Genomic DNA, 19,088 nt, shown 5'->3' with positions numbered 1-19,088 from the left:
AGGATAAATTCTTAGTATTGGAATTGCTGGGTCAAAGGATACATGCATGTTCAAGGCTTTGATTCGCTTGCCAAATTGCCTGAGACAGACTGAAACAGTTTACATTTTTTAAAGGATTGAAATCATTTACCACCAGTCCCAGGATTTTTTTCCTGTCTTAACGTTTACCTTTCCATTTTGTACATGTGTGTGTTTAATGTACAGAGGCTTTTAATTTGTATGAAGTGAAACTGCCCAAATCTGTCTCTTTCCTTTATGATTTCTTCTTTTGGTGTCATACTGAGAAAGACCTGCCTCTTCCACTCCAACACAGAAAAATTTCACCTGGACCTACTTTTTACTTTTATGATTTCCTTCTACTAATCTAAGTTTTGCTCTTATCAAAGTTATACATGTGCATAGTTTAACAAGGCAACAATGTCTGCTAAGTAAAACATTAGGTTCTAGGCTCCCCTAAACTCAATCGCCTGTGATGAGCACTTCTAACGTGGCTGGTTTTGTTTTGTTTTTGATATGTACCTTTGCATCTCTAAATAAAAATGCGTGCATTACCACCCTGTGATGATCAGGTTTTAGGCCCTAGCTGTTGACTTTTTATCTTGGAAGAGGAAGATTTAACTAAACAAAAACACACACCTCTTTTGGGTCTTCACCCCTATTACCCAAAGGCACATCTGCAACTCTGCCTTCTCAACAGAGGTATACCGTGATCTGGTAAGAGCAACACGAAATACACCATTAGGAACAGAACATGGTTTGTTTTCCCTCCTGCGTGCGGCAGCCAGCAGGTCGTTCAGCTTCAGCCAAACCTTCAGGGGACTGTGGAGTTCCCGAGCCAAAACCCCCAGCCGAGCCGCTCCCAAATTCCTGACAATCAGAAACTGGTATTATTGTTGGGAGGCACTAATTTGTGGGGTAATCTGTTCCACAGCAATACAGAACTAAGAACACTGCACAAGTTTCCCTAAAAATAAGTTTTCCTTTTCTTTCATATGCTTCATCTTCTAGATGTTTATCCCTAATCCTCTCTCAGTTGTCTAAATCTACTCTCAACACATTCATGCGTATCAGGTGTCCTATCATTTTCCCTTCCTGAAGCAGTCTCTACTGGAGCCTTGGACCTGCTCGGGTCTAGACGGGCTGCCTCCACTCTGGGCTCCCCTGTCACCACCCTCACAGGGATTCCTTCCACCTCTCTCCTAGGATCTTTTCCACCTGGATTCCGTGTCTTCTCCTTTCTTGGTTTACTCCTTGTCTGGGTGGAGAAAAAGTGTGAGGGAGATCAGTTCTGAGACTGCGCAACCCAAACCCCTTTTATCCTATCCTCACACGAGTTAGTTTTGACTGGGTATAGAATTATAGGCTGGACATGATTCCTTCCAGAATCTCAAAGGCACTGTTTCACTGGCTTCTCATTTCCCAGTGCCGCTGTGGTGGTGAAGTCTGAAGAAGCCAATGTGATGCCCAACCTTTGTATGTGACCTGCTTTTTATCTTCTTCATGCCAGCTTCGAGGGTCAGATGTGTGTCTCCCGTGTTGCAAAATTTCACAACGATGTACCTTGGGGTCTGTTTTTATCCATTGTGCTGGGGGATACACAGGACTCTTTCGAGTTGGCAATTTATAATCTTTAGTTCTGGGATTAAAGGAAACTTTGTTGCTACTGACCACTCCCCCCACACCCATTTTCTCTGTTTCTTATTTCTGAAATTCTTATAATTCTGATGCTGACCCTCTTTGGCTGGTCCTCTAATTTCTCTATTTTTCAATGTTTCCTTATCTTTTAATATTTCTAAAGAGTTTTTCATTTCTGCTGCCACGTTTTTAATTTCCAACAGCTCTTCTTAATTTTCAGGATGTCCCTTTATTTTTTTAAATGGTACCCTGTTTTTATTTCTTGGATGCCTTATCTGAAAATCTTAATGATAGCTTTGAAAAAAGTTTCTTCTTCCTTTACAGTCTCAGTTTCCCTTCAAGTTGCTTTTTGCGTTTGTTTTAGTCTCCATTTTTCATATTAAACATGTCCCTTGGATGAGTGGTAATTCTTGGTTGTCTTCTCCAATATATGACTGGGGACCAAAACGCTGACTAGAAGCTGTAAGTACATGAATAATGTCTGTCTATTGTGTAGGATGATCTGGCTGAGAAGTTTTGTGGGGGATCCTTGATGCCAGTTTGTACTCTTTTCTCCAAGGGAGGTAAAATTCCCTAGAGAAGATTCTTCCACTGTCTTGGACTGGGAATAAAGGCCCAGCTCACTGTTCTGGGAGCAGAGTAGAAGAGGCTGTGTGTGTGTGTGTGTGTGTGTGTGTGTGTGTGTGTGTGAGTGGGTGTGTGTGTAAGAGGATGTGTCAGCACTCCACACGCATTCATCCACTTCATCCTCCTATGAAGTCCTGCCCTCACCTGTGCTTGAAGCGGATCTGGGTTTTGTGGGCCTGAAGCTTACACAATTTTGCATGCCCTTTAAAAAAAAGAGATTACAAAACTGCAAATATAAAAATAGGCCTGAAAGTGAATGTTTATTTAAACAGAGAAAAGAGCATTATAAATTACAAGCTATAAAAGCTGACAAATAACATGAACATCAGAAAATCAAGAATAACCTAATATTTTTATTAATCACCTGCCTGACACACCTTTATATTTATTTCTCTGCACTTTTTTGGCTGCATAGTCTATGATTGCCTCTTCATGTGACACAGAGTTGATAAATCATTTCCTTAGAGAGAAAAGACAAATAATTCAGCCTTTTCTCTAGTAGCGTTGATTGAAATTTGTTTTCTATTACTGACAGTTTACAAAAGCTTTTTTTTTCCAGCTTACTGGTAACATATAAATATAATATAAACTTTAGGACTGTTGTAAAATTTAGGAAAATCTCATGTTTCTCTCATAAATAAACTGTAAAATTTCAGGCCACATTTCAAATTTTCTTGTACAATGACTAATCTTAAATGCTCTCTGAATTAATGAGAGTAACTGGTCTGTCACTGAGGTCCTAGTAGGAGGGTATGAGTTTTATGTTATCTTTGTTATGTCTTTCACGTTAAATCCACTAGAAATTTAAATGTTTTAGCAATAGGTTCATATGATTTGCTCCTCCTCTTCATTAACTAGATCATCAGATAATCATCACTCCTATCTAAAACTGATCTTACTCTCTTAATGAATTACTAGCTTTTGGTACAATGTGACAATGTTTTGTTACACTTTACATGATTTCAGAGTAATATCTATTGATTTCATTCTCACCTTTGTCACTTTTGTTTTGTGTTCTACTTTTACCCAATTTTTCTCTTAGCTATAAAATACATTTGAAGATGATCAAAAAAGGTATCCTTTGTGCGCTTCCAACTCAGGACTCTAATTTCTCACTTGTTTTATGTTTTTCAAAAATGTCTTTACAAACTGAAGTCAAAACAGCATACTCCCAATTCAACAACCCCCTCCAATCCTGTCCCATCCCAAAAAGGGTCTAGGCTACTCCAAAGCTGCCTGACATGAAGGGTAGTATAAAGAAGAAAAAGAAGGACCTAGGGATTGTCATACTGAGTGTAGTCAGACAGCGAAAGGCAAGTGTCATATGATCTCGCTTATATGTATGTGGAATCTAAAAAAATGGTACAAATGAACCTATTTACAAAACAGAAATTCAGAAATTGAGTCACAGATGCAGAAAACACCCTTATGGTTACCAAGGGGAAAAAGGGGGGGGAGGGATAAATTGGGAGACTGCGACTGACACATACACACTACTATATATAAAACAGGTAACTAATAAGAACCTATTGTATAGCACAGGGAACTCTACTCAATACTCCGTAATGAGCTATATGGGAATAGAATCTAAAAAAGAGTGGATATGTGTGGCTGATTCACTTTGCTGTACAGCAGAAACTAACACAACATTGTAAATCAACTATACTCCAATAAATAATTAATTTAAAAAAAAGGAGGAAAGGAAGGCAGAGATATTCTTAGCTGCGCGCAGTATAAATACATTTTCGAAGTTTACAGAAACACAGGATCATTTGAACACATGGCTAGGGTTCCTTCTAGGGCCCTGGACAAGGTCCATGTAAGCGAGGGGCCCTGAGGCTTAAGCTTCATTAGTTTCATACAGTAAATCCACCTCTGTGTGCCCTTGTGGAGAAACTCCCTGCTTCACACTCTCCAGGGGTGGGGCCCCTTCATTCTTCTGCTAGGGTGAGGTGGGGACAGTGTCCAGTGAAATGGCGTTGGGGAGGAGATGGTAGGAGTCTCAACTTATTCATAAGCAGCTTTCAACCAATCCCCCTGATCTGAGTGTTCGGCTTCAGCCCACTTCTAGAGGTACCTAGTGTCACCAGTTCCTGAACCTTTGAGGATTCTGTGATGTAAGTTCTTGGTTTTCCTAAATGCCAGTTCACCACCTGGCCTTCTGGGAACTGCCAAGTCAGTTACCCCATGTAACTGCATTCCAATCCCCAAATGTCGTCAATGTCTGTTCTATTCTCCCTGAATTGGTAGGTTGATGACTTAAAAAAAATCACCTCACTGTGCTTTGTGTGGGATTTCCGAGGGAGATAAAATAGATGTACATTATTATACATTATAATGTATAATGTGTTATACATTACAGATGTATATGTATTATATTATTATATACGCCTGGTTTCATCTCCTGCACAAATCCTACAATTTGTCACCTTTACTGAGAAACTGCTCTATTTACTCATTTTAAGTAACAACTTTATGAGATGTAATTCACACACCATAACATTCATCCTTTCAAACAATTTGGTGTTTTTGCTGTATTCACAGAGTTGTGCAACCATCACTACAACTAATTTTATGTTTTTTGGCCACGCCGTGTGGCTTGCTGGATCTTAGTTCCTCGACCAGGGATCAAACCTGCTCCCTTGGCAGTGAAAGAGCAGAGTCCTAACCACTGGACTGCCAGGGAATTCCCACCATTAGCTAATTTGAGAACATCTTCATCACCCAAAAGGAAACCCCGTACCTGTTAGCAGTCATTCACCATTTTGTAGTGTGGTACAAAGACACTTTCGGTCTCCATGGATTTGCCTGTTCTGGACATTTCATATAAATGGAATTATATAACATGTGGCCTTTTGTGTTTTCTAATTTTTTAAGATGGTGTAGGTAAGGATCCTACTTCATTCTTTTGCATGTGACTATCCAGTTATCCCGGTACCGTCTGTTGAAAAGACTATTCCTTCTCCATTGAACTGGCATCCTTGTTAAAAATCAACTGACCATCAGTATAAAGGTTTATTTTTGGATTCTCAATTCTATTCCATTGATCTACATATCTATCTTTATTGCTAGTACCACATTGTCTTAGTTACTGTTGCTTTGTAGTAAGTTTTGAGATTGGGAAGTGTGAGTCCTCCAACTTTGTTCATCTTTGTCAAGATTGTTTTGGCTGTTCTGTGTCCCTTGAATTTCCATATGAATTTTAGTGGTTTGTCTTTTATATTTAAATCTTTACTCCATGTAGAGTTTGAGTATATGGCTAACCAGTTGTTTTAACATGATTTAAAAAATAATCCATCTTTGGGACTTCCCTGGTGGCGCAGTGGTTAAGAATCCGCCTGCCAATGAAGGGGACATGGGTTTGAGCCCTGGTCCGGGAAGATCCCACATACAACAGAGCAACTAAGCCTGTGCACCACAACTACTGAGCCTGCGCTCTAGAGCCTGCGAGCCACAACTACTGAAGCCCGCCCGCCTAGAGCCTGTGCTCCGCAACAAGAGAAGCCACTGCAGTGAGAAGCCTGCGCACTGCAACTAGAGAAAGCTGGCTTGCGGCAACAAAGACCCAATGCAGCAAAAATAAATGAATGAATTAAAAAAAAATCTATCTTCGAAAAACCATTTTATCAGCATTAAATACTTCCGCTCTATATCATAGATCTGTCTACTCTTTTGCCAATAACACAAATTTAATTATTTAGGTTTAAAGCAGATCTTGATACCTGGTAAGCAAATCCCTTCTCATTACATTTCTTTTTCAGGTAATTGGGCTATTTTAATTTTGTTTTCATATTTAAGATGAAATTCAAAATCATCTGCTGTGTTTCCCCTTCCAAATCAGGATATTAATTCCTGAAAATACATTATATTTATAGACTAACTTTTGAAGAAACTACATCTTTATAAATATTAGGTTTGCTCATTCAGGGCCAAAATACGTCTCTCCAGTCATTCAAGTCTTTTCGTTATGCCCTTTAGTCTTAAGAGTTTTTTTCACATAGGTCCTCTACATTTGTTTAGTTAAATATTAACATCCAAAAGTAACACGTATCTGTGAATTTTTTTGCCCTACACATGTCTTAGGTACATTCCATGGAATTTTATATTTTTGGTTATACTATAAATGGATTCTCTTTTTCATTTCATCTTCCTAGTACACAGGAAAGCTAGTGGGTGTTAAATATTTACCCCACAACCAATCACCACAGCTATACACCTAACCTACATAGCCCAAGAAATTTGGCTGGGAAAAAAAAAACTAATTGGGTTTTCCAAGTAGACAGTGATACCATTTAAAAATAATTGTAAAATTTCCCTCTTCTTCCCCAATATTTAATACCTATTTTTGTCTTGTATTACGGCATTGGCTAAAAATTACAGAAAAATGTTTTTAACTTTAGTAAGAATACTTCGAGTTTGATCGTTCACTATAAAATACGAAGAGGGCTCCTGGTTTATTCAGGAGGCTAATGGTAAGGAAATATTTTTCTGTTTCTAGTTTACTGAAAGATACAAAGACTGGATTTTTGAATTATATCAGTGCCTTTTCAGCATGCATTTGGTGGACCAGTTGGTTCTCCTATGACCTAGTGCTGTGACGAACTGTGTGAATACATGTCCTAAGACTGAGCCATCCTTCCATTACTGAAGTGAGCTCTGCTTGGTTAAAGGTACAGGTTAATTAACTTTGACGTGCATACATCTTGCTTTCTGATTATGACACGAAAGCACCTCAAGGGTAGGGACTCAATGTTATGCTTCTCTGCAACTCCTGCCAAGTGCTGTACTAGGCACAGTGCTATTCTCAACCTTTTACTGAATGAACAGTCAGTAAATATGTATTAGGGGCCTCCTTCATGCCTAGCACTAGACGAGGTTCTAGGGATATCAGGATGAATACGGCAGACTCATTCTATGATCTCATGGAGCTTATAGTCTGGCTTCATACACATAGTAAGCAGGGAACGAATGATTAAATGAATGAGTAAAATGAGTCTATTGGCCCAGGGGCCCTATCAAATACCATACTCTAATTTAGGGTTCCTGAAAAAAGCTACTCTTAGATCAGGCTATATAAAGAACAAAGAAAGGTAATCTCATTGTCCTTGGTCTCTCAATCCTTACCTGAGTAAAATAAAACCGAAAAAGGCATCACCAGCTACAAGTAACTGCCTGGGTCAAGGGAAAGTAAATTCAGTGGAGACGGAGAGAACGGAGCTGGCCTTTGGCACTGGCAGTAAAGCCTGGCGAAGTTATCAGAGTATGGGTCAAGGGAAAACATTTTCAAGAGCCTGAGAGGAAATATGAAAGGAGAAGAGTCTCCTGGGTTTATTCCCAGGCTGCCAAATAGCAAACGTACCCCACTCTGCCAGAGAAAGAGCCAGAAAACTGGGGCAGGTGCCCTGATGGAGGGATCGGATTCTCTGCCACTGACGTGAAAGATGGTGAGACGATAGAGCAAAGCAACTGCACGTCAACTGACTCTTCTGCCTCTTCTTCTCCTTGACCTCTTGATTTCATCCTGCGGTCTAGGCCCCCGCAGGAACCCAGGGACGTCCTCAGGAGAAGCAACTGCTTTGGAAAGTGTGCGGCAAGACTGACAGTATCAGAGCATCTCAGAGCAGTGCTGTCCTGGCACGGCTGGGGCTCTGGGGCAGGGGGCGCTCACCGGGCTTCCAGACTTTTGTTCCTCCTCCTTCTCACAGCTTTCCTCAGGGCTCTCCCCCCGGAATCGGGCGGGTACGCAGAGATCCAGAGAGGAGACTGGGCTTGCTCCCCAGAGAATCTCTACGTTCTGGAAACCATCATGAAGGCTGTGAGCTCCCGGCCCCTGGAGTAGGATTCTTTACTTTGTTCTGCTTGCCATTCCATAAATATGAGCACCAGAGGGCAGGAGGAGGGATATTTTGGTCTCGGCAACAAAATGGAGAAAACATTTCTCTCAGCCCTACCCTGCTCCAACCCCCAACATGCCCCACCTCAAAAAAGAAAAAAAAAAGTTCTGTGTGTACAGAGGGAAAGGGGGGAAGAAAAAGGGTTCTATTTTCTTTCACAATAAAGAAAAGTCAACAGGATGTTCTCCAAAGCTACAAATATACTTTTTCAAACAGTAAATGTCTCTATTAGCAGCATGATGCCAGTTGGCTAATTCTGTCTGTCTCAGGAAAACCTCTCCCCAAAAACTCCTGCTCTTGGGTAATGTCTATTTACAAAACCAGCTCTTGTGCATTTTCGATTTGCTAGGTTTCTCAATCTTTTGTTTCCCCACCCCCTCCACTGCAGAGGCAGAGACGAGAGGCAGGCCCGGATGGCAGCTGGGTGGGGATCCCCTGGTCACCCCAGCAGATCTCCTGAGCCCCACCTTCTTTGGAGAGTCCTCCACTCCATTACCAAGAACAGCTTAAAGAAGCTAAAACCTACCCCCTCCTCCCTGGCCTTCACTGGGCCTCCAGAATTTGTTTCTACTGAGCCTGAATGGGCCGAGGCCTTGCCCGGGGGTGGAGAGAACCCTGGAATGATTCAGTCAACCCAACCGTGTATCATCCCGATATCTCCAGCGGGGCAAAGATCACAGTTTTGGGGGTGGGGCGTGGGGGGAGGGGAGGGAGGCGAGAACGAAGGGAGGGCTGAGCAAAGAGTAGGAGGCAGCAGACAGTGGCTGAAATCCTGGCTCTCCGGGGAGTGGTCTGGGCCTGAGTCACTGTCTCGGCAAGAGCAGGAAGGTGGGCGAAAGGCAGCAGCTTCTGCAGGCTGGAAGGACAAGCCCCTCCTCCCCCACCCTTCTGTCACTCTATCCTCTGGTCGCTGCCTTCTCGGGTCTGAGGCCCCACCAAGGCTACCACCACCTTGACAATCGGAGAGAGAAAACAGTGGGCCGGGGCCAGGGCAGGGTTTGTGGAGAGTCAGCTGGCTCCGGCGGAGCAGCTGCTTGCTGGATGCCATCCTCTCTGAAGGGCCAGCTGGCCACAATGCCCGGGGCCAAGGAAAGTTCAGCCCAAGCAAGGACGTGAGAGACCCCATCAGAAGGGGAAATGGCCTGAGCTGTGAAGGATCCATTTCCAGTGCCTATGACCATAGCCTCTCCAGCCCCACCTCAGTCCTTCCCCTAAATTAGCTGGATTCCGAACCAGAGCACAGACAACACCACTCTCGCTTGCCACCAGTCCGAGGAGGTATGTGTGTGTTTAAAAATAAAAGGCACGACTCTGTGACTTGGCTGATTTGTTACTTGACCAGAACAATGGCCCAGCTCAGCTGTGATCCTTCCTTCCCCATGCTCCCCAGGCTGACCGCTGAAAAGGAAAGACAGAATGAATCACAGAATGTTGAGTGAGATCATCCAATTAAAGCGATCATTTATTGAGCATCTACTATTGCCAGTGTCTGCGCTAGGTGCTTCCGATATGTCAGCTCATTCAAAGTGCTGCCCTCCCATATTTCACCCAAGAGACGGCGCACTGGATGAGGGGGTGGACTGTGGAGCCAGGCTGCCTGGGCTCAAGATCTGGCTCTGCCAGCTGCCAGCTCTGAGACTTGGATAACTTACCTAATTTTCCTGTGTCTCAGTTTCCCTGTCTATAAAATAGGATCATGATATACCTATTTTATAGGGTCGCTGTGGAAGCTAAGTGAGTTTAATCTCTAAAATAGTTCCCAGCAGCCTGGGAGTATCTGTCGTAAAGACGATGGTGGTGGTATTTTGTTGATGATGATCAAACTGAGACCCAGATGGGGGACTTGCACAAAATTACACAGAGGTAAGTATGGTCAGGAAACCTGAAATGGTTGTTTTCTGTCTGGGGAGCATGCAGTAGTCCCTGCCATAATCACCACTACCAGGTCCAAGTTAATATATTTGCTTAAAATTGAGTGGTGACTTCCTCGTGAGTAGTAAAAGGATTTGTGACACAAGTCTGGAGGCTGATGGAGCATCCAAAGGTCAAGAAGAGAGAGGAAGGAAGGCAATTCAGGGAGGTGATTTGGAATTTTTTTTTTTTTTTTTTTGGCAGCTCTTTAAGAGACTCCTAATATTTGACAGACAAGTTACTACCTATTCTCATTCTAACCGGCTAAGATAAGAAGTAGAAACTCAGTTTTCCTATTTTATAATAGGGAATCAGAAGACATTTGGAGGTGAAAGCCTTGTCCTGCCTACTGAACAAGCCAGAGAGAAGCCTCCTATGGCCCGACTTCCACTCTGATGGGTTCACAGTGGCTGAGGGCAGACACTCTGAGAAGCACCAGACCAGCTGAGGCACTAGCTCTAATCTCATTCTCGCTTGTCCCTTACCAACCAGGAATCTTAAAAAGAGCTTTCACTCCACCGTTTCCTCTTCTCTGTTGAAGGTTTGGCCCCTAGAAGCAGAAGGAGGGCTGGGATGGAAACCCACTTCTAGGCCCGCCTGCCTCGGTCATCCCCAGCTTTTGGCCACAGGAGGCAATAATTCTCCTGCTATGAGGTCAGCCTTAGCCATGATACTGGTCAGGCTAGGCATGACGACAGTTACAGAAATATTGGAAACACTCAGAAAATTATAGAGCAGAGCACATATAATAAATACTCATGTACCCACCACCTAGCATTGTCAAATTCTAACACTGAGCCGTACTTGCTTCGGGTCTTATTCTTCAAGCAGCACACCAGCACAGATACTGCTGAAGCTCCCTGAGTGTTACAGCCTGATCCCATTTCCTTCCTTCCCTCCCTCCTGTTATCCTTGAGGTAACCACTACCCCGAATTCAGTGTTTATTAATCCTATACTTTTGCTTCATCAGTTTGAATCCATAAGCACAACACAGTGTTGTTTTACAGATCTAAACTTTATACAGATAGTACAATATTGAATGTATCATTTCCAAACTAGCCTTTTATGTTGGGCCTTACGTTTCTGAGATTTGCCCCTGCTGGTACACATGGCTCACTTCATTCATTTTGACACTGCGTATTTCACTACGTAATGACACCATGTTTTATTTTCCCATTCTTCAGAGGCTAGACATGTACAAACAATGAAGTAGCGGACATTCCTGCTCAGGTCTCCTGTGCACAGGGGCAGAAGTTTCTCTGGGTGAGGGGCAGGCCCGTCTTTGGCTGTGTGAGGCACTACAGAGTCTCCCGGTGGTTGCGTCAGCTCCCCACCCCGCCACCCCACTCGGCGGATGCCACTTCCCACCGCTCCTCATCCTCAGAGGCTTGGCATTGCCAGACTAAATTGCCCATTTTTGCCAGTCTGATGGCTGTGAAATGACATTTCATTTCTCAATGTTGGTTTAATCTGCTCTCCCTGATTACTAATAAATGGAACATCTTTTTTTTTTTTTTTGCGGTACGCGGGCCTCTCACTGTCGTGGCCTCGCCCGTTGCGGAGCACAGACTCCGGACACGCAGGCTCAGTGGCCATGGCTCACGGGCCCAGCCGCTCTGCGGCATGTGGGACCTTCCCAGACCAGGGCACGAACCCGTGTCCCCTGCATCGGCAGGCGGACTCTCAACCACTGCGCCACCAGGGAAGCCCAATGGAACATCCTGATTTAGGCTTTTGTCTACCTGGGTTTTCTTTTCTATATAAAGTGGTTGGCGGCTTTCAAATCTATGCAATAAGTTCTTATGCAGAACCAGCCAGCGTTCTTTACAGCCGCCCCTTCTGTATTCCTTATTTATAACCAATGACAAACAACCAAATAAAGAACACTATCTTTACCTGGCTGGAGTCACAGGTATAAGCTTCTAGTCTGAATATTTGTAATAAACTCCTAGAAAAGTGTTTTTCAAACTGGGGTGTGTAGAACACCCATCCCTCACCGATCATTTACACTGCTACACATCATTCCATTGTAAACATCTATCAAAATTAGTCATGAAATCAACTGAAGTGGGTCATTCTTTAAAAAACAAAATAAAACATAGTAGAAAATACTGAGTGCATTGTACACATACAATGTGAAACTTATTTCGTGTGTGTGTGTGTGTGTGTGTGTTTGTTGATATCAAAGGCATTTCTGACTGCAAGCTGTGGTCAAAAAACTTCGGAAGCCACTGTCCAAGGTACCCCGCCCCCAACTCCATTCTTTCTCTTTTCTGAGTTATCCTGCAGACCACTGCCAAATTAACCTGACAAAAATCATTGCTTTTGCCCTGCCACTTCCCTGCTCAAAAACCTTCAATTTTCAGAAGCCTAGGCTCAATTTCAATTCCTCAGCATGGCACTGAAAGTGCTTACAATATGGCCCCAACCAGAGTGCCAGCTTTCATCAATGAAGCTTCTACCCAAATCACTATTTACTAAACCCAAGCTGGCCTCCTGACTGCCTGCCCCCAACACTCTTCACGCATTCTGTCTCCACACACCTTTTTCACACCATTCTTCTAAACTGCACACCCCTCTCCTGTTCCCCACTGCAACAGGACACGCTTGCTACGTCAAGGTTCAGTTAAAATCACACCCTCTGCTTGAAGTCTTTCTTGATGCTGCCACAGGGACGTTTAGTGATCTGCTCTCATTCTTGTGAACCTCTGGCACTTTCCATACACCGGCCGAAGACAAGGATGGATTCTTAAAGCATTTTGAAGGTCTCCCAGTGTTTAGCACAGGCCCTTGTCGTTAAAAACTGTTCGATATGCATTAAATCAACAAAGATTCATTGAGCACTATCTGTGTGCAACAAACTATACTGGGCTCTACTTAATAGATTAGCCACCAGAATAATGGTTTTTGGAAAACAACTTTAATAGTTTAACTGCCAATTTGAAAGCTACCTCAACACATTTACTTAAAAGTATAATATACAAGAAAACACCTTTGACTGTGAAGCTGTGGGACTCAAGGTACTTGACTCTTTCCAACTACTCCTCCAAAATCGGGAAAAGGTCCCTTCCCCCCTTGTTATGAAAGGCTGAAAGAAGAGTTTTACATTTGTTCCCAAAACAATGTTGAATATAGAATCTCATGGGCTCCTCATGGGGTCCCTGTCTTCTAGGCATTACTATGCTCTTTACACAGGAGGAAGAAGCTTGGGGAGAGCCTGGTCTGTCCAAAGTCACAGAAGCAAGTGATAAGGCTGCCCCATGCAGGGAGGCCCCAGAATAGGAAGAAGCTGAGATGGTCCAGAATACCTGGAGGTCTGCAGGACACAGGACTTCCTCTATCACTTTACCTGTGAAAACTGGTCACTTCCTGTAATTCACTACCAACCTGGTGGTGTCAATACGGCCTAGCAAAGTCAGACACCTTCCTTTGGGATCCAATCAGCTTGGGAATGGTCTTCCACTTTCCTAATGTTCCTGTTTAAGCACAGGGAATACTCAGGAGATGCAGGTTTCAGTCCCAGTTCTGCCAGGTGAGTGAATTCGGGTAAGTTGTCAAAGGGAGATAATCAGACCTGAACTGCAAACTTCAAAGGGTAGATGTGGGGATGATATCAGAGAATGGATGGGAAAGTACTGTGCAAAGTTAAAAGCACTATATGAATGTAAGATAGCACTGGTGATGCTAGAGGGAAAAGAGACTCCACCGAGAAAATGTTTGCAATTGCATGGATGGTTCCCTCTGATCCAGCAGTTTACCGTCCTTCTTTACATTCCATCCACTTCATTTGACAATTACCGATTAGGTACCCACTATGTGCAAGACAGTATGTGTACACACAGATGGAGAAGCTGTAGATCCTGCTCTCACGGACTTTATGTGGGGGAGAGGCGCACGTTTGTGATACGTGGATAGCGTGGGAGTACTACAAGAGAAGCACCATGGAGCTCAAGAATAAAGGAGTTTGGGTGGGGGAAGGGTGGGGAGGGGAGGGCAGAGAACAGAGACAGCCTCAGAGAGCCTCGGAAGCCACTTCTTCATGTTAACAATAGCACGCTTAGAGGCTCTTCACTTCAGGAAGTGGCCAGTAGCTTTTGCACATTTTTATCTTAAATTTTTTCCTGAGTGAAGGCAAGTCAGTAAATGGGAAGAAAGTCCTCATTCATACATTCAGTAAACATTTACTGATTGCCAGGAACAGCGCTAGGGATACAGTGGTGACCAAGAGACAGCCTCTGCTTTCAACAGCTCATGGACTAGTGGGCTGACTGAAAAGTAAGCCAAGAATTCAAGTACAGATGCTAATGGTGGTCAGAGGAGGGGCACCCCACTCAGCTTGGCAGGGTGTGTGGGGCCGTTCAGGGAAGACCCTCAGAGGAGCTGAAGCCTGCCCTGACTCTTTAAGGATGAGTAGATGTTGGCCTGGGGGATGGCGGGTGGGGAGGTGAGGGGAGTAAAGGGCATTTTGGGCAGGGGAATGGCACGTACAGAGGAGCAGGGGCACGAGAGACCAGGAAAAGCTTGGACACAGGAGTGAAGGGGGACAGCCAGATCCAGAAGGGCCTTATAAGCCATGGCCCAGAGTTAAGCCTTTATCCTGAAGATGATGGGGAGGGTATACATGGTGAGAACAGGAAAAAAAAAAAAAAAAAGATGTTCCCTGAGGAATACCAATATTTAAGGGGCAGAAGAGCCCAGAAGAGTCAGAAAACAAAATAGCATCCGCAGGGTTTCCATTCTTTTTTTTTTTTTTTTTTGCTGTACGCGGGCCTCTCACTGTTGTGGCCTCTCCCGTTGCGAAGCACAGGTTCCGGACGCGCAGGCTCAGCGGCCATGGCTCACGGACCCAGCCGCTCCGCGGCATGTGGGATCTTCCTGGGCCGGGGCACGAATCCGTGTCCCCCGCATCGGCAGGCGGACTCTCAACCACTGTGCCACCAGGGAAGCCCAGGGTTTCCTTTCTTTTCACAACAGGTCTGGGTGACAAAGTATGAGCTGAGCTTATCCATTCCATGTTATAATTGGAGAAAACAAGACAGAGGAAGATCAGATGCCTAACCAGGCCACACTGCGAATGAGGGAACCAGAGCCTGAACTCAGCACTCCAACTCCTACCAAATTTATCTGCACTGACTTTAATTTCCTTCCTTCTGAGTCAGACTCCTGAGCCTCTAGGTATAGGACGATTTCCTGCAGCACTGCTCCTTTTTCCTCGTCATTGAAGCCTAAGGTCACCATGAAGGTGTGTGGTTCCAAGGGAGGCTATGGGTCCTGGAGACAGCTAAGCAAGATTAAGGTCACTATCGTTAATTCCATTTAATTCTCCCTCCACACCATAATAAAGACACACACACACACACAGGGGGGGGGGTGACACGGAGGAGGAAGGGTAAGAAAGCAGCACTCGGCTTGGGGCCAAGAGGTGGACCAGCGATCTGAGATGTAAACATCAAATGCCTTCCTCTGAGCAGAGCCCATCACTGGGCCACCTTGCTGAAAAGCAGATCAGTGGGCAGATGGATGAGCGGATGGTACAGGAAGGCAGCAAGTGCCCACTAAACAAACAGGCGGTGGGCGGGCTGCATGCACTGAGGAAGCAGAGAACAAAGACCTCTCACTCTTCATGCAAAGTCCACAGTGTGCAAAGGGCACCAATACTGGACATTTCTCACTGTGACATTTTGAAAGTCCAGCCTAGCCCAGAACAATGGTTACCCTCTGGGGACCATGGGCCGCGTACCCCTAGGCCTTATTCGACGATGGCTGGCATATCCCATGTGCTTGGTGAACTTGACCTTGGGCATCAGCCTCCCATGACGGCTCTACGTCACTCTGGTCTCTTCCCCCACTGAAAATTCCAATCTCGGATGAATGGATGGATTCATTCTGGGAGCAGGAAAACCACTCCAGGAGTGAATCAGAAGGACCCAGCCCTGGTCCCCTTGCCAGCCATTGAGCCAGGAACTGAGTGCAATTGTGTGCCCAGGCGCTGGTGCTATTCCCCTCTCAGGGAGAGAGGGTCAGGGGCCACGCAAGAGATGACGTAGAAGCCCTCTAAGGAGGAAGAGAAAGGAACCTCAGCTTTGAGGGACAAAGCCACCCTTTTGGTTGTGACCCTCAGTCCAAGGAGGTGCCAAGATGTGTGTGTATTGTTAAATTAATTCTACTGGACAAAATCTCAGCTTTGGCTGGGCAGTTACTTGTCAATTTCAATTCTCTCCAGCCTGAAATAGGCTACTAGTTTTTCAGAAAAAGGATTTCTGTAAGACAGGTGGAAACAATGCGTCTCAGATCACCCAGAGACGACTCTACCTTTAGTGGCCTCTGCTCTACTCTTCTCCTGATTTGTGAAGGAAAGATCGATTCATTCTTAAGAATTGTAAATGCCAGTCTAGGCAACGTAAAGCACCTGTACTGTCTGCTTTTGGAGACATTAGGTAAGAGAACTCCAAAGATTCAAGATGCAGCAGGCGAGAGAGTGGCAAACATGTACCCTATGCCAACGTAACTTGGATTCCAAAAGGACTGATTCTTGTACATCTCCGGGGGTCAATGTATTCATACAAGCACACTTTAGTTGGATGCCCTGAGGTTTGGGTTGTGGATATACAGGCCCTCAAGCCTGAAGGTAAGGTCCTTTGGGCAAATTGAGTCTTACAAAAGAAATCAACCATTGAACATTATCAAGTGTCCACTATGAGCCAAGTATCATACAGTTCTATAGCAACGCACGTGCCAGCTCTGGAGTTGTGACTACTACTCTGAGGCTCCCTGGCTTCTTTTCTCATGGCCTGATAGTTCCCATAACATTTAAGCTTACTTACGTTAATTTAACAGGGAAAGCAAAGAGTGTGTAAGGCCCTGGAAAAAAATTAGTCCAATCCCATAATGGGAGTGCGGGTGGTGTGTAATTCTGGCTCCTTCCAAAAGAGAAGCAAGTTTTGTCTCTTGAAGACTAAGTGGAGCAAAGGCTACTCGTCTGAAAGCTAGGGGTTCTGATCCATGAGCTGGGCTCAGACGGCCAGAGTGAGGGCCACCTGGCAGTGGTGGAGAGATGCCCACGGGGGAGAGAGAAGTGGATATTTCTCAACGGATACTTAGTAAAGGAGGTAAAAGGGGCGTCCCTCACTTCACGCAGCTGAGAGAAGACGGACGGGGCCAGCACCTTGGTACAGAGTCAGCAAAGATACGCGGGATCCCACTCTAAAGGGATCCCCCGCCCCACCTCCCGGTGAGGCCTGCCGAGAGCTGGAGCCTCCAGGAAAGCACCAGAGGAAGGCCCCTTGAATGACCCCAAGGGCTGGGGCCAACTGGGCCCTGCTCCGGGGCAGAGGGTCCGCGGGCAGCGCGAGCCAAGGGACTCAAGTCGGACGGACGCAGGGCAAAGCGCATTGCAGGCCAGGGGCTCCAGCTGCCCCCGCTGCCTGGGCCCCACTCACCAGCTCATGGTCCCGAACCTGGCCCTGCCGCCGGGGTCCTCAGCTGCAACTCGGTCCTGGGGGATCGCTTCCGGATTCAGCCAGTCTCCAGGAAGTGACGTGAGCCCCGCCCCCCTCTGCCCGGAAGAGGCGGGCCGGGAGGACGGGGTCAGACGCATTAACCCTTCCGCTGCCGCTAACTTTTGCGGAGTTTCCCTGGCCCGCGACCCTCGCGCCTAGGCTTAGGGGCTCCAGAGGATTTAGCCTGTGGCGGGGGCATGTGGACCCCTGGGTGCGTTTTGTACCTTAAACGCTGACTTGGTAAAACTCTCCTCCACGGACTACACGTGTTGCTTAACCGGGGATTGCCTTAGTTTTTCAGTTTGTAAGGAGATTTCTCATCCAGGGACAGTAGCAGTAATTAATTGCCTAGCGGGGGCAGGGGGGAAAGGAGCGATGAAGGAGTGGGTGTGAGGGAGACTTACATTCACTGTACGGTCTTCTGTATCTTTTAAATTTTGTACCCTGTACATAGTTACCTGTTGCAAAGAAACAAATGGATCTCTTCGCTCCTCCAAAATGGCACAGGGCTCTGAATAGAAAATAGAATAGTGCTTTTCAGGTTGGAATGTTCTGTGGATTTACTCAACAAAAGAGGACAAAGAGTAAGGGTTGCTCCCAGTCTTCCAGTCTTCCCTCTGTGCTCGGCACTACAGAACCCAAATGATGTGAATGGTTCCATTTTTATGCTCATTCATTTAACACATATTCATTGGGCTCCTACAATGTGCCAGACACTGAGCTAACTTCAAGGATACAACCATGAAAAAGCAGTACGGATCCTGCCCTTATGCCCTCCCAGGGCTACTTACCTGGAGAGAGAGATAAACAGGCAGCAAAGTAATAATATATGATGGGAAAGAAAGTGCTGTGGCAGCCTGTAAGGCCCCCCCCCCCCAACTGCACATGGAGTTTTAGTGAAGGCTTCTGGGAGGAGCCAATGGGTAAGCCACATCCTGAAGGCAAATCAGACTGGCCCGGTGAGTCTGAGGGGAGGCTGGGGAGAGTCCAGGCAGAGGGAACCTATGGTGGCTGAGAAGAGGACTGAGTTCCAGGCAAGCAGCTCACTTGCCGTGGGTCTTCCAAAATCCCTCCTAAGCTGTTCTGGGCCAAGTTGGCTTCCTCACCCTTCCAAATCTCCCTGCCTTAGAAGAGAGAGCAGCAGGCAGTGAGGCTGCTGGTAACTGCTGGACACCCAAGGGCCTTCTCTCTAAGAATTCTTCTTCAAATGGGCTTTAGTGTTATAAGGGATGCTTGGGGAGTAGTTAAGCTGATGAACTAGGGCAAAGAAATGTATAGTTTGTTCTGACCTCCCAGGGCAGGGTGGAGGGCTTGGCCAGGGGGAATAGGGGAGCTCAGAAAATTGTCCAGGGGAGGTAGTCTCTCATTTATATTTTCTATTTCCATTCTTGAGTGGGCCCCCAAGCACATCACACAGATCAGCTTCATCACCATTGTTACTCCTCAGGAAACAGGCCACAATGAGCACTAGAGCAGCCTTGAAGAGTAAAGAGGAAGAAGAGAAGTCACCAAAGGGCAGCT

The 19,088-nt window shown here is 45.4% G+C and overlaps 1 protein-coding gene across 3 annotated transcripts in view; it reads right to left on the bottom strand.

Annotated features, from left to right (window-relative positions):
* Nucleotides 1-17,606, bottom strand: part of BIN3 (bridging integrator 3) — a 43,905-nt gene extending 26,299 nt beyond the window's left edge. Inside the window, exon 1 of one of the 3 annotated variants that reach the window (XM_029201365.1) lies at nucleotides 17,508-17,606. In XM_029201365.1, the coding sequence (XP_029057198.1) occupies nucleotides 17,508-17,515 (8 nt within the window). In that variant the 5' untranslated portion in view covers nucleotides 17,516-17,606. Of the gene's footprint in view, nucleotides 1-7,930; nucleotides 8,857-17,507 lie in introns of those variants that run through there. The other 2 variants (XM_029201358.1, XM_029201360.1) reach the window with 2 other exon arrangements.
* Nucleotides 17,607-19,088: the final 1,482 nt, after the last annotated feature.

The sequence above is a fragment of the Monodon monoceros genome, unplaced genomic scaffold (assembly GCF_005190385.1).
Source record: "Monodon monoceros isolate NGI ecotype Baffin Bay Population unplaced genomic scaffold, NGI_Narwhal_1 Super_Scaffold_5, whole genome shotgun sequence".
Taxonomy (NCBI): Eukaryota; Metazoa; Chordata; class Mammalia; order Artiodactyla; family Monodontidae; genus Monodon; species Monodon monoceros.
The sequence above is the reverse complement of the archived record's forward strand: the minus strand, read 5'-3'. Positions and strand labels throughout refer to the sequence as shown.